This window comes from Leptonychotes weddellii, chromosome 11 (assembly GCF_054177405.1).
Source record: "Leptonychotes weddellii isolate Sample4059 chromosome 11, ASM5417740v2, whole genome shotgun sequence".
Classification (NCBI taxonomy): Eukaryota; Metazoa; Chordata; class Mammalia; order Carnivora; family Phocidae; genus Leptonychotes; species Leptonychotes weddellii.
Window position 1 is genome coordinate 51912246 of NC_138379.1, and position 16089 is coordinate 51928334.

The 16089-nt window shown below is 49.0% G+C and overlaps 1 protein-coding gene across 12 annotated transcripts in view; it reads right to left on the minus strand.

Moving 5' to 3' along the window:
- The window catches only part of TENM4 (teneurin transmembrane protein 4), a 711025-nt gene that overhangs the window by 370658 nt on the left and 324278 nt on the right, over positions 1–16089 (minus strand). For all 12 annotated transcript variants that reach the window (XM_081798927.1, XM_081798926.1, XM_081798930.1 and 9 more), the window contains one exon: positions 1946–2233. In XM_081798927.1, the coding sequence (XP_081655053.1) occupies positions 1946–2168 (223 nt within the window). In that variant the 5' untranslated portion in view covers positions 2169–2233. The remainder of the gene's footprint in view (positions 1–1945; positions 2234–16089) is intronic.

Here is a 16089-nt window from a genome sequence, read left to right on the forward strand (position 1 = left end):
CCCTGATCCCTGTGAGCCAGCCCAGCCCCCCTGAGGTGGGAGTTTAGGAGATTTATTTCACCAAATGTGAGAAATCCTTATGATCTGTTTGCTTTATGTTCTTTTGGCCTCTTTCCTCAGGATCCCAGGACATGGGAGGACATACCACCTCACTCAACATCTAGTTGTGCAATCTTGGGCTGGTGCAATCACTGGAGCCTCAAAGTTCCTCTCTTTAAAATGGGGATGATAATCTACGACCTGCTACCCTCACAGAATTTTTAGGGATCAAGGGAGGTAATGGATAGGCAAGTACTTTGTAGACTACCATGGCCAGGCCTGCCTATGACATGGGAATGCTTTTGACTTATTATTGATAAAGACAAGGGGGGGGGCTCTTCTCTGCAGACTCATGTGCTAGGGTGACACACAGGCTAAATGGGGCCAGTCAGGGCTGGCTGAGCTCTATCAAGCATGGGCAGAAGACAGCTGGAAGAAAGCTTTGATACCAGTTTGTCCCTTCCCTTCCTTGAGACCCAGAGAAGGCAATTCATGGTAGCACCTGCCCCATGCCAGGCATTGTGTCAAGTGCTTTATTTACAATCCTCATTAATCCTCAGGAGCACCCTACTATTAGGAGTCATCACTGGTATCCCATTGCCCAGGTGAGGAAGCTGAGGGTAGTAAAAATGGCAGATCCAGAATTCAAATCCAGATCTGTCGGTTGCCAGTCTGAACTCTAAACCACAAGCTGGATAAGAGCTAAAGACCCTTCCTCTTCCAAGCCTGAGAGGCAGCCTTACTAACAGGTCAGCCCTCATGTGGATTCAGTCCTGTGAGAGGCCTGGTGGGTGTCAGGCTATATGAGGGGGTGTGTGTGTGGCCAGTTCCTCTTACCTCTGGGACCTGGGGCAAATGATGCAGCTTGGTGTTGTTGTAAGGATTAGATAACAATGCCAAAACATAGCTAAACTACACAGCACACTGCCTGGCTAGCCCTGGCTGGAAGGGGAGCCAGTGGGGCAGAATCAGCCACCAGCAGTAGCCCATCGGGCATCACAGAAGGCTCACAGCTCTTTAGGCAGAAAAACAGGAATCACTGATGCACCAGGGTAGGGAAGGAATACCATGGCATGCGTGGGAATGATGAGGAGCTCTGCAGGGCTGGAGCGCTGGTGGTAGGGTGTGGGGAGGGAGGGGATGAAACAGTCCAGGGAGAGAAGTGGATCTGGGGAAAGGCCCTTATGCCAGGTAAAGGAGCTCAGATTGAGGGCAATGGGGAGTCATTCCCAACCACACTCTAGCTGCAGTGCACAGAATGGCCCAAAGGGGGCAGCACTGGGTAAAAGGGGCTGTGGTCAACCCTCCTGGAGAGATGACAGTGGCCTGAACTGGGACAGTGGCAGAGTGGGTGAAGGAGAGGGATGGATTTGAAAGGTATTTCGGAGTAGGATGGACAGGCTTTGGTGACGACTATATTCAGGAAGTGAAGGAGAGGAGTCAGGTGCCAGGATGTTAGGTCTATCTCAGGATCGTCTTCCTCCCAAGGTTAGGACAATGCTTGAGGCAAAGAAGGTGATTTATTTGTTGAATGGATACATATATGACAAGTAAAACCAACAGCTGCTTGATGTTAGTATGCTTACCACTTACAACACGTCGCTCTTCAGCAGCGGGAGACTACTCAGGCCCATCTGCCAGATGAGGACTGAGGCCTAGAGGAGAGCCGTGGGGGTTCTGAACTCAACTCTGGGCAGCCCAGCTCTCAACCACCTCTTTATGCCAACGGACCGGGTGAGCGTGAAGATGAACAAACTAAGAATGAGTTACAGGCAGGCTCCGTCCAGATCCAGGTGCCAAAAGAGCCGAGGCCCGGCGTTGACCCGCGTCCAGCCCGCCTGCCTGCTCACGTGCCCACGCACCCGGGTGCTCACCTGCCCCCAGCCCCGCCCCTGGCCGCCCTCACCTGCGCGGCAGAACTCCTCGGCCTCCTGCGGCACCATGTCCTTGACGCGGCCGCCATAGGCCAGGCGCGCGTCCTGGTCGTAGGCCTTCAGGGTCTCGCTGGAGCTGTAGGACTTCTGCGGAGCCTTGCCCTCCTCGCTGTCCGCCGACGAGCTGGTGTAGCGGCGCTCGGCGTCGCGGCGCCGGGTCAGTGAGCGGTACGGCTTTCTCTCCTTCACGTCCATGGCTTCCGGCCCGCGCTCCTCCACATCCACGAACAGGGTCCTCGCGGCACTCAGGGCCGAGCGGTCTGGAGTCGGGGAACCAAAGACAGGGCGTGAGCTCAGGCCCCAGGATGCAAAGGCAATACCGCAGTCTATCCTGGACCTGACTGGCCCCGCGAGGCTGGGGAGGAGGGACTTCAGACTTGGAGGGGTGCGGGCGCCGTTCCGCTGGCCACACACAAGCAGAGGGGGCCCTGCCCTCAGGGCCCCTGATGATGAATCCTGGCCCCTCCTGCTACTCCGCCTGCCCACCAGGAAGATGCCTCAGCCTCTCTTCCAGTGATGGGTATTAAGGAAGTCGGCATCAAAGACCAGGGGACACTGATTTCCGTAATCCCTCTACATGGGAATCATGTGTTTGTTCCCATCATGTCCCCAGCTGGGACAGGGCCTGACACAGAGCAGGGGCTCCCTAAGAATTTGTGAAATGAATGACCATACTCAGGCACTGGCGTAAATATAAATTGGCATAAATCTCTTCCTCCCCAAGACCCCCTCCAGGGCAGGTCTCAGCCTGCACTCCACAGCAAACTCTGTTCATCTCCTTAAAGAGCTCTCTTTGAGCTATGAACAAATGGGCCCATATGTTCTAACCTGGAAAGCTCCATCACTTTACTCAGCCGAAGAATGGTCTGAGGTTACCACTTGGCGTCTTTGGGATTCATCATGGATCCCAAGTGTCTACTGTAGACTTCCTTCTATGTGTTTTCCATGATTCAGAGTGCAAACATTTCTGATTTTACTGGTGCCCCATAATAACCATAAAGCATATAAGACAACTATTTTAACTCCCATTTTATACATGGAGCAACAGTGACCCTGAGTCAAGGCCACAGGGTGCATCAGTAACCAAGCCAACATTAGTAGACTGACAATGCCTTGGGGTTGCAACTAGAGACAATCAAGATGTGTAGGTGATACTTTTTGGGACCTAGTTCTCAAAATGCCCCTGGAAATTAGTTCGAAACTGACCTAGGATACACAGAAATCAAATCATCTTACTGGGGCCCAAACCCACAGTTCTGACCTCTGGCTTCTTAACCTTCAGCCTCCTGGCACTGGCTGAGCACCTGAGGGGCAGGGCTGGAGGGAAGACCGGTGATAATACTTTCTACCCCAGGGTCTGTAAAACCTTCTTGCCTGCAATCCATAATTTGAAAAGCATCATACATTGTGGCTGGATACATATATATATGTATGTGAATGCGTGTGTTTATGTGTATAAAATGGAAAAAAGATTCACAAAACCGAAGTGACTGCAATGATGAGCAACGTACTCTGATATTTCCTATTTCATTCTCGTTCACTTTTTAAAAAAGGCTGATTATAACTCCCTAAATTGACCCAGTAGTAGCTTTTGACCCAAAGCACTTTTCTGGTCTAATTTGAATGAGGATGTATGGCGACTGTCACCTAGCCTCTGTGACCTCTGGCCCTTTACCTCCAGCCCATCCCCCCGAGTGACAATAATGGTGATGATAATCTAGAGTAAGCACTATAGTAATGTTGGCCACTGTGACTAATAATTCATAATATCAATAATGGTTTCACAATAAGAGCCAATATACTGTAGTAACTAATACTTATTGAGTATTTACTTTCACTAATATTATATGTGATACTATTTTAATCCTTACTTCTATTCCGTAATATAGGTATGATGATTATCTGCAAATTACAGATGGGAAATTGTGAAGTTAAGTATACTGCCCAAGGTTACATGGCTCTTGATTGGTGGAGCCATCATCCTGACCCAGGGGTTGAACTCGGCACATGGGTACAACCACTCGATTTTGGCTCTGTAGGCTATGCCACATAAATCTCCTAAGCCCAGATCACGCCGCTGCCCTGCTTACGCCTCCGTAGCAGCTCTGTGGAGGCTTCGGGATAAATTCCAGTGTCTTGGTCAAAATGGAAGGCTATTCTTTGATCTGGCCCAACTCACTTCCTTCTCACTGAGCCACTTGCAACTTTCCTGGACATTAATTCTGCGGCCTCTCTATCTCTGTGCCTGTTGATTTATCATTGTACATCCAGGTAACTGGATGGTGTGTATCCACGTCGGCCTCTGCCCTTGACTGCAGTTCCTTGAGGACAGGCCTGGCATCCAGAGCTCATGAAATGTGTGCTAAATGAATGAAAGAATAAAATTACGACAGCTACTTTTTTACTTCTTACCAATCGTCAGGTGGTATAAAATATTGGTAGTTTGACTTAGGTACATCTAAAATTGAACTGAAGGCATTGCTTAGATGCATTCTTCTTAAAATTTCAAAAGAAGTCTATATTTGAAGTATGTGTCCACCGTTTATTTAGCAGCGGTGTGACCCAGGACAAGTTATTTAACCTCTCTGTGCTTCAGCTTCCTCATCTGTAAGACAGTACCAGCCTCTTAGGGTTGTTCTGAGAATGAAATGAGTTAATACACGCCCCTGGGAGATACTGTCACTAATACATAATGGGTGCTCAATAAATGCTAGCCATTATTATCATCAGAAAAAAACCCACATTTTATTTGTAAAAGGCCCACTTTAGAAGGCTCCAGCTGAGTGTCAGTTATAATTGGAGAAGGAACATCCCCTCGGAAACATATGTTAATGAGGCCGAGACACATTTGAGGCTGTTAAATTGGTGGATGACTATGTCTTCTTATCAGTGTGAGCCTGCTGACCGAAGGCACTGTCTTCAAGGCAAAGGCTCAGTAACTACGAATTATTAAGAACACAGCCCTGAAACCCACGGCTTCCCTGTCACAAAGCAGAGGCAGGGAGAGCATTTGCCTTGCTCCCATTCCCTTTTTATTTTATTTTTTTTTTTCTGTTTTAGGCTTAATATAGTAATCCAGTAAACAGTATATTTTTTTTTAAGAGAAGGAGGTCGGTCACGGTTCACACTCGGCTTGGCATTTAATAGAGGAGGAAGAGGCTGGGACGCAAGAAGTGACAGGGGAGAAGAGCTCCCCCAGGAGCGAGGGTCCGCAGTCCAGTGACTCGGAGACCTGGCGGGAGGACGGAGGAATGTTGGGGAAGGGACTGGCTTGGACCCACCCACCGCGACCCTCCTCTGCGGGCTGGGCAGCAAGGCACCCCATACACGTTCATGTGTAAACATGTCAGTCCCTCCCTACCCTGCTTACCAGGGGTTCCCCACACCCCAAAGTCCATTAGCCTGACCTTCCTGACCCTCCCTCTGCCCCTTCCCACAGCTCGCAGAGCACCTAGCTTCTCCCAGATGCACACCCTCTGTTTCTGTCCCTCAGAGCTGCTGATCATCTCTCTTGACTGTCACTGAGCTTCCACATCCCTGTTTCACTGGGTTCACCTGAGGGAGGCACCTGAGGGAGATGGGGCAGGAGGGTGTAGGCAAGAGGGGGCAGTGCTGCTTCTCTGCTCTCTCCCTGCCTTGTAGTCCTTTGTCTGCTCATCGGATGCCAGGTGGCCCCTCTTCCAGGCCTCTTTCAACATCCTTCCCTGCGCTCACCTGTCCACGCCCAGGGGGTGGGGGTTGGTCCCCGTTTCCTGCCACCACTAGACCCTGGGTGTCTCACCATCCTGACTGGCTCTCCTCACCTGCCCACACTTCTGTCCCTTCATTAAAGTGGGTTCATTTAAAGCATCTGGAGCGGATCCTGTTTCCTGGGGGATCCTGACCCCTTACTATCTGGTTGACTTTCAGTAATCATCGGGACCCATCATCATCAGAGTAATAAACCCACAGCTCCTGCTTACTCGGGGCTTACCGCAGGCCCGACGCTGGGCGAAGTGCTTGTGTTAGGTGATCTCATTTAGTACTCACCATCCCACGCTGTAGCGGTCCCTCTTAACGATAAAGAGAACCCGAGGCTTACAGAAGTTAAGTAACTGGCTTAAAGCCACACAGTCAAGAAGTGGATTAAGAGCCGGATCCATCGACCATCCTTCCCACAGCCCTCCACCACGCACTGTGATGGAACGAGCTCCACGGTCCTTCTCCAGCCACCCCATGGCTATGGGCCTCTGGCAAGTCAGGTGTTGGCTTTGTTAGATGCTTTGTGAACTACAATGTACCTTATATCTGTAGGCATAAGGGATTGGAGAAGGACTACTCTCAGCGTCATCATGGTCATCATTATTGACATGTTGCTATTTCTGAACCACAAATCCTGTAACTGCACACACAGAGCATGTGTGAGACTCCGGCCTGCTCCCGAGGTGTGGCTGGCTGAAACTCTTCTCTGGGTGAAGCCCGGGCACCATGAAGGTGCCTTCAGGGAGGAGTTCATTCCCAAAGCCCGTTCCAGACAGACCTGTGCTGGGCACTGGGCCCGGAGATGAGCAGGATGGGAGCTCTCTCTCCAGCGTGTCAGGCCCAGGGGCAACCATGGGTGCTTTGATGAGCATGACCTGCGGTTCTACACGTTTCTCCTGATGCGGACATGGGTATCATTCTTGGCCTCTCTCTGGGGAAGGAGAATGGGCCCCGGACAGGAGAAGGGAAGAAACACAGATGCATCAAGCCCTGTATGCAGGGCTTTCCACACTGACCTGTAAGAGCTCTGGTCATTTATCATTTCAGAGAGCGGGCGACACGACCCGGGTGGTTGGTCAAATTCACACAGTCGGTAGCTGACTCTAAAATCTACATTTTAGGCTTTTTTCTTTTATACGGAGCTGGGCTCCAATAGACCTGGAAGGTTTGAACAGGTCTGTGAATGTGGGGAGGCCCGGGTTGGGGACGGTGATCAGGGGATGATCTCAGATAGGAAAAGAGGTAATCACAATAAAACAGCCACCATTTATCAAACCCCTACTCGTGTGCTGGGTATTTTGTACATACTATTCTTAATCTCTACAACAATTGTGCGGGTTAGATAGATCCTCTTTTATATTTTCTCTTATTTACTCTTATTGTACAAATGAGATGATGAGCTTAAAGAGATTAAGGGACTTGCTCTAGATCCCGTAGCTTCCAAATGTCAGGGCCTAGATTTGAATCAGAAGGAAATGTTTAAACCTCATGAAAGGTATTATACACCTCGTACCATAGGTTAATTCATTTAGTAAGTAATGGCTAAGTACCTTTTCTGTCCTAAGTGCTGCAGAAGATGCACAGACGTAACACACCAGGCCCTCTTGTTCCCTCCCTCCCCCAGGACCCTCTTCCCACCCCGCCTCTTCTCTCCAACACTGAGTTCCTACCCTGCTGTGCCAAGCCTTGTGTGAGGCATCAGTGGACAAGACAAATGAGCTTCCTACTCCTTGGAGCTTCTAGAACATGGGCAAATCAGACAGGGAGAGAGGCAGGGGAAGGACCACAGGGACCCCTAACCCAGGCCAGATGGGCCAAAGGTGGAGAGAAGATCAGGGACCATTGGCCAGAGAAAGTGACATCTAAACTATGACCCAAAAATGTCAAGTAGAAGTGAGCTAGGCCAGGGGTGCCTGGGTGGCTCAGTCGATTAAGCGTCTGCCTTCAGCTCAGGTCATGATCCCAGGGTCCTAGGATCGAGCCTCACATCGGGCTCCCTGCTCAGCAGAGAGCCTGCTTCTCCCTCTCCCTCTGCCTGCCGCTCCACCAGCTTATGCTCTCTCTCTCTCTGTCAAATAAATAATAAAATCTTAAAAAAAAAAAAAAAAAGAAGTGAGCTAGGCCAGACCATTTGGAGGTAAGGAGAGAAAAGAAATCTAGATCTGACTTTCCATTTTCTCTGACCTACAGTAAAAATACGTTTCACCATCCAGAAAATACATACATCTACAAATTTCTAACTAAAACAAGCATTTCAGAAACTATGCCTAATCTTTCCTCAAGGGTAGCACCTGACACTTTCTATCTTATTCTACTCCACTAAAATAGGATTATGGATGGGTTGCCAACCTACAGTTTGAAAAGCACCGTTCTGATCATAGCACGGATGGAAGTTGGAGGTACAAGAGAACTGGGACAAGGGAGAGACCCAGTTATTCCCTGAGTCCAGCCTCGAGGGAGAGGGAAGGGTTGCCGAGAAAGCCTGGGAGAGGAGGAGTGAGCAGCCTGGTGGAAAAAAAGCCATTTCCACGAACAGTCGTCATCCCAGTGACAGGAGAATGCAAACGAGCCTGTGGCAGAGCCTGGATGGGAGGTCCCGGGGGAGCGTGTCCTCCAGCTGGGTTTCAGAGGCCCGGATGGGGCTGGGGCCAGGAGCTGGCCTGGAAGACGGCACAGGCGTTGGGCCTGCGGGACAAGGGGAGATGGGGGAAAACAAAGCTTTTGGTGTGCGGGGAGAAACTCAAGAAGCAAAGTTGGGCCCTTCACGTGGGCTCCAGCAACATTTATGAGGGGCAGGGGCCCAGAGCACTGGCGGGGAGAGTCGAACAGACATACAGCACTGCCGAGTGACCTCTGCCGCTGCCCAAGCCCTCGGGGAAACGGGGCGGTTGCCACCCTGGGTTTCCTCCCAACCTAGAAACAGCCAGAGATGAACCAGGAAATTGACTGAATTCCTACTGGACTGAAGTTTTATAAGTTGTCCTGAACATAAGCACATGGTGATATTTTTAGTTCTTTGTGTGTCAAGAAGGGCCCATAAATATTTCAGAGCTAAAATGTGTTCTACAAAATATAAGTCCCGGGCATTATCTGTTTGTGTATATGTGCATAAAATCATCATAAATTTTTACTTTCCTTAGTCCTTCAGGGTTTGGTCTTGCAAGGCCTGTGCTTTAAACTCCAGGGATGTGTGTGATATGAAGGGGGATGCCAGAGGCGGAGGGGACATCTATGCTGTGTTGGGCTATGTGCCACCAGAGGACTAGGCACGATCATCCCCACTTCACAGATTTGGAAACGGAAGCTCAGAGTAGCAAAGTGATGCCTAAGTTCATACAATATGCCAAGACTGGGATCTGGGAGCCCTGGTTCCAAGTCTGTGTTCTCTGTTTTGGTACCCAGAGCACATTTCTCTGGCCCTGTCATTTTAGGGACTCTCTTGCTCTTCAAAACAGTGACAGTGATTACAACAATGGTGGCTAAGGGCAAGGTCTTCGTAGCATGACCTCATTTTATCCTCACCATACCCCCAAACCGCCCTTATTTGACACAGGAGAACCCTGGGATTCCGAGCAGTCAGGTGCCTTGCCCAGAGGGCCACAGCAGGGAGGTAGCAGAGCCAGGATTCAAACCTGGGTCTATACGACCCCAAGGCTCAAGCTTTTAGTCATAATCTATACTGCTTCCCACCCAGGTCATCTCTTATTTTAATTTCTTTAGATGTTCTATTTGCTTTTTCATTGTGTTTTTTTAGCAGTATTAATTCCTTTGATGAAGCTGGTTAGCACCTAACCGGGCCTTCTTGGGAGGACTGCTTTTATACCTCCTTTTCGAAGCGGCCCCAGACAGTGCTGGGGGCCAAAAAAAAGGGCTTTCTTGGGAACCTGGTGGAGTGTGGCCGTGTGCCCCGCTCAGCTACCGGGACATCCCTAATCAGCGGCTGGCAAGCAGGTGACAGATGGTGCCACTGCCTACATGTGCCATCTCGCCCTTTTGTTGGAGGGCCTGTCATAGGCCAGGTATCAAAGGGCAGGGGGCTGCTGTATGGGCACCATCCTCCGGCCCTGAGCTCAGAGAGCTCCCGCCAGAGCTGCCTAGACCCCCCAAGAGGGCTGAGTGTGCACAGGACCCGGGACACAATAGGTCCTCAACCCACAGGAGGGAGTATAAGGGCTGTGTTTTCCTGATTCCTCCAACCCAGATTCTTCCCCTCCTGAAGCTACTTACCAGCCAATGATTCCCCTTTATAAATGGGGACCTCTTAGAGTCAGAAAATATGGCATTTACTATCTTCAGATTGAAAGTACCATTAAAGGTCAGCTGGTTCATGCCCCATCGGATGTCCGAATCCCCTCTGTGGCATCCCCAAGTGGTTGACCACCTCCAAAGCTGGGGACCTCACTGCCATCAGGGAAAGCTTTGACTGTGCTTCCTGACATGGAGCCGAAACTTCTTTTAGCTTCCTTCCAAAGGCCTCAGCTCTACTCCTTGGGGTCCCAGGAAAGAAGTCCAGGGCCTTTGTCCCAGCAATAGCCCTTCTGGAAGATGGGCTTGTCTGTGTGTCCTTGGGTCTTCTCATCAGGCTGAAGATCTCTTCTAAGATTTTCTTTTTTTTTTTTTTTTTAAGATTTTATTTCTTTATCTGATACAGAGAGAGAGACAGCTAGAGAGGGAACACAAGCAGCAGGAGCGGGAGCTGGAGAGGGAGAAAGCAGGCTCCTGGCTGAGCAGGAAGCCCGATGTGGGGCTTGATCCCAGGACTCTGGGATTATGACCTGAGCCGAAGGCAGATGCTTAATGACTGAGCCACCCAGGCGCCCCTCTTCTAAGATTTTCAAGTCCTCACCTTCCTAGCGAGCTTTCGCGGGCTTTATCCAGCCTCATTCCCTCTTTCCCATCCCACAAGGCTTTCTAAGGGTGAGGTCTAGGGGCAAGGAGTTGGAACAGACACAGTGAGAGGGACAGACACATTTACAGGTGGTTCCAGCACAGTGAACACAAAAGAGCTCCTGACAGAGACCCTCAGGGGCAGAGTCGGGGACGGCAGCTCAGGTCGGGTAGGGAGCAGGGAGCCTGAAGGAGGTGATACCTGAGCCGAGGCCCAACAGCTGCTCAGGAGGTGACCGGGGGACAGGGAAAGGAGTGTGCTCATGTTCATCCACATGCCTCTCACATGGGGTTGGCTAGAACCCCTGGGAACCCCTTGGTCCCCCATGCACCCTTCTTTTGCACCCCCTGGGCAGCTCCACTCCATGTGGCTTTCTGGGAAGCACACCCTACCTAGCCTCAGGGGCTCTGGCTGTGTGCTGCGACTCAGCTCCTTCATGGACCTTGAGAAACGGTCTGTTCCGCCCCTCAGCTCCCCCAGGAAAGGGCCTTCTCCTTCTCCCTGGAAACCCCACTCAAGGGTCAAGCCCCTAACCCAGATTTTATTAGAGTGCTAATTCTCTGCAAAAAGTGTGCAAGGGCCCTGCACAGACTTCAGATTTTCTATGGGCTTGTTCTGGGCCCCCATTATGAGATAATCAGAGGGAGGGGAGATATAGTTGCGCTGATTAATCGCACATCCCCTGCTGTGCACAAGGCTTAAAACCTATAATTACCTGGGGCTCCGGAGTTAGGCCCCCACTCTGAAAGGGAGAGCTGGAGAACACTAGCAAGTCTCTTAGTTTTAACACTAACTCCCTCCAACCCACAGAAGCCCCCCAGATTTGTGAAGATAGTGACTGCTGGTGCCCTCCTTGGGCCGCCCATGACTCTATGTCCAGAGAAAGGAGGAGCTCTAGGGCGGCTGTGACTTGGTGACAGCCACCCCAGCAAGTCAAAAGCCAGGAGCTGCCAGCTAGGTCATGTTTCCCTTTCTGACCTCAGTTTTCTCTTCTGCAAATTGCAGTGGTATGGGGGTCACAAGTAAGCCATGCCTGAGGACTGCTTTTATGTACACACACACACACACACACACACACACACACACACACACAATGGAACTCAAAGTACTCTGTCAAGGGCTCAGATTTCTGTAAGGTGTAATGACTGCAAAGCCCCTTGGGGAGGAGTCAAGGAGGATCCTTGCAGCAGACAAAGCTTGTTAGCAAAGGTATCCCGGAAAGGGATGTCCAGTTGCAAAGCAATGGAGAAAGAGGTGGCTTTGGCAGAATTTCACTTACATCTCAGTGTACTCAAGCCTCAAAGAGGTCGAGAGAAAGGCCCATAATGATGGGAAAACCCTCACTGCCTGAAGCTGCCACCATTTCCAATAATTAAAGGCAGACTTAATAGATATTAGGGCCCTCTTTCCAGCAGCTGGGTGGTCAGGCAATTTTTATTTCAATAATTAGCTGCTGTAAGTCACACAGAACTGGAGACAGATAAAGGCTGGGCCAGTCTCTCATGGAGCTAATTGTGCCCAGAGTTCTACACGCCTAATCAAGCCTTCCACTGCTCCCATCCCTTTCATCCAAGGCCTCAAAGGACCTTGCCATCGGTAATTAAGTCTCATAAGTGCTGCAAGGAAAGGGATTCTCCTTGATGGTCTGAATGAAGATGAGGCTGCTGGGGTGGAGGTGGGGCAGGCAGCCAGGTGGCTGGCCCCCAAGGTGAGGACAGAGATCGAGGAATAGGCCCCATCCCGTGAGCCTGGGCCCTTTAAGTCTTTGGCCACTGTGTACTCTACCCGTAGGCAGGAAAACCAGACCTGCTGGCTTCACTGGCTACCTCCTGTTGAGTCTGGCTCAACCTGCCCCAAACTAGAGACAGGCCAGAGGGCCATTGAAAGCCTTTCTAAATGTATCAACCCGGATGGTCTCTGGAGTCTCTGCAAATGTTAGACATGCCAGGTCAGGCAGAGATAATTCAAATGCTACTCTTCTAGATTCTTAGAATTTGAGGGGAACATAAAGGATATTAGTCACCCACACCCCATCTGCAGCTTGGATTCCTTCTAGGACTCCACATGGATACCAGCAAGCCTTTGCTTGATCTCAGATGACAGGGCACTCACACCTAACACATTTTATCCTCTAAGCAGTGGCCTTCAAAGTTTTGTTCTGGTAGTGAGCTAGAATTTACTTGTTTCCAGAGGCTTCCTGTTGGTCCTAACCCTGCTTTAGAACCTCACAAACAAGCCTACTCCCTTCCCATCCCCAGAATAAGATCTCTCTTCTTCAGGCTCCAGGAAACAGTGGGCACAGTGGTAAAAAACACAAGCTTTACATCAAAAGCACAGCCTAAAAAGGAAAAACTGATAAACTGGACTTCACCGAAATTCAAACCTGGGCTCTGTGAGAGACTCTGTTGCTAGGATGAAAAGAGCAGCTAAGAAGTGGGAGAAAATATTTGCAAACTGCATTTCCAACAAAGGTCTAGCATCTAGAGTATATAAATAATGCTCCAAACTCAACAGTAAAAAACAAAACAAAACCAAAAAAAACCCTCAAACAACCCAATTAGAAAAATGGCCAACAGATATGAGCAGATATTTCACTGGGGAGGATATAGAGATGGCAAATTAGCACGTGGGAAGATGGTCAACATCACTGGCCGTCGGGGACGCACACACCCATCAGAGGAACTAAAATAAAAAATAGTCATAACTCTAAATGCTGGCAAGGATGCAGAGAAACTGGAGCGCCCACACATTTCTGGTAGGAATGTAAGTTAGTACAGCCCCGCAGGAAAACAGTTGGACGCTTTCTCGTGAAAATAAACATGTAATTACTGTACAACCCAGGACTGCACCACGGGTGTTTATCCCTCAGAAATGAGAACTATGTTCACACAAAAACCTGTACAATAATGGTCACAGAAGCTTTAGTCATCATAGCGAAAAACAGGGAACAATCTGGATGTCCTCCAACAGGCAAATGGTTAAATAAAGGGAACACCATGGATTACTACTCGGTAAGAAAAAGGAATGACTAATGGTACAGTGAATCTCTGGAGAACTATGCCGAGTGGAAAAAAGCCAATCACAAACCTTGGGCGCTGTATGATTCCATTTATGTAACAGTTTTGACAGGACAACATGTTAGAAGTAGAGAACAGATCAGCAGCTGCACGGGGTGAGGGATGGGGTAGGGGTGGGAAGGAGGGGAGGATGGCTATAGAAGGGCAGTGGGAGGGGTACCTGTGGGGATGGAAATGTCCACTGTCTTGCCTGGACATACTAGTTACAAGTGATAAAATAGTACAGAAATAAATACACACATACACACAAATACGTACAAGTAAAACTGGGGAAATCTACATCAAATGAACGGATTGTGTCAATGTCCATATCTTGGTTGTGATATCTGCTCTCTTATTAAAGTTTTGCAAAATGTTCCTACTGGGGGAACTTGGGTAAAGGGTACCCAGAATACCTCTGTATTATTTTTTACAACTGCATGTAAACTACAATTATCTTTCTAGAAATCTCGATTAAAACAATAGGTTTTGTGGGGCGCCTGGGTGGCTCAGTTGGTTAAGCGACTGCCTTCGGCTCAGGTCATGATCCTGGAGTCCCGGGATCGAGTCCCGCATCGGGCTCCCTGCTCAGCGGAGAGTCTGCTTCTCCCTCTGACCCTCCTCCCTCTCATGCTCTCTCTGTCTTTCATTCTCTCTCTCTCAAATAAATAAATAAAATCTTAAAAAAAAAACAAAAAAAACAATAGGTTTTGTGAGTCCGGCACACCTGGGTTTGAACCTTGAACCTGTTATGTACTTCTGGTGCAACTCTGAACAAAGATACTGAGACTCAGTATCCTCATCTGTGAAATGGGGATAGTATTCAACATCTTACTTGGTTGTCTTGAGGCTTACATGAGGCAAACCATGGGAACACTTAGCTCTGTGTCTGGCGCATAAATAAGTACTCAATGAACAACAGTGGTAAATGTTACATTATTATACAGGGAAAATGTTTCTCTGCCTTCTCCTAATTCAGTTTCCACCACCTTGCTTCCACCCTGGTCATCCTTCTCTGAAAAAGTTCCTTTTGGTGAATGTCACTCTTTAAAATACCAGGGTTAAAAACGGAAGACTGATGCAGTCTCAGAATCAGCAATGCTCTGGCATCTTATTATCTCTAGCCAGGCTGCCATACTTTACATGCCGTTTTGGCTAATCATTTGCCACTTACTTCCTGTGTAATGTATTTTTCCCCCAATAAGGTAGCAAGCTGCTCTCAGGCTCACAGTCACTTACCGTTTCTTAAGCATTGACTATGTGTGGGGACAGACACCACGAGCGTGGCGTCACACATCTCTTACGAAGTCCTCGGGATAACGGTGGACGTTAGGTGTGGTGGAAGACTGCTTTGGAAATGATACCTCACCGGATCACACCCTTGTGCAGTCTCTCATGCTGACTCTGGGTTTGGCCATTTTGCATGCATTAGCCAAGGGGCCAAGGGGACATTAGCAAACAGGACTCAGAGGCATGAAAAAACCCTTGAGTTTTGGGCTTGCTTTCTCTGGCTACTTCTGGAAAACATCCATCATGTAAGGAGACCCAGGCTGGCCAGCTTGCTGCTAGAGACATGGGACTGAGCCTCCGAGACCCCCAGAGATTGTAGCTGCATGAGTGAGCTCAGAGTCAAACTGGCTGAGCCACCTAGCTCCGCCCAGCCCAGGTTACTGACTCTGAGAAACAGAAACCAGTATGTGGTCACTTTAAGCCACTATGTTTTGTGGTGCTATGTTACATGGAATGGCTAGCTGATGCAGGTATTATTATAATTCCCATGTTACAGATGAGGAAACTGAGGCTGAGATCCATTGAAGTACCTTAAAAAATAGGAGGAAGTGTCATGAGGACAACAAGGATAATGTCTAATGTTTAAACAGTACTTTAGAGCTTATACATTTCTCCTACATTTTTGTGTGATTTAATCCATCATCCTGTACCTCTCTTTTTTGGGAATGTATCAAAATGACATTTACATTGTATTTATATTTAAGTAGTTGCTTAATTACACGCTCCAGGCTGTGCAGAGATAGGGATCACATCTGCCTTGTTCAGCACTTAATCTCAAACTTTGAGACTTGCAAACAGTGGGCACTTAATGTGTAATGACTAACTAAGTGAACAAAGACGCCTGAGTAGCTATGCCCTGATCCTATATCAGACAGAGGACTGATGTTCACAGAGGTGAAGTGCTTTGTTGAAAGTCTCACAGCTATAGCAAGAGGCAGGGCTCACAGGCAGCCTAGCTCTTTTGACTTAGTGCAAAGGTCTGCCTCAAATTCTCGGTGTATCCCAAGGGTGAGACAGACAAGGAAATGAATAACTACCCCACAGTTAGGATGGAATGTTGTTGGATGAATTCCATATGTTTAAGGAATGCCAATCCCCATGCTAAGAGGATTCTGATCAAACCAAGCTTCCAGCTGGAGCA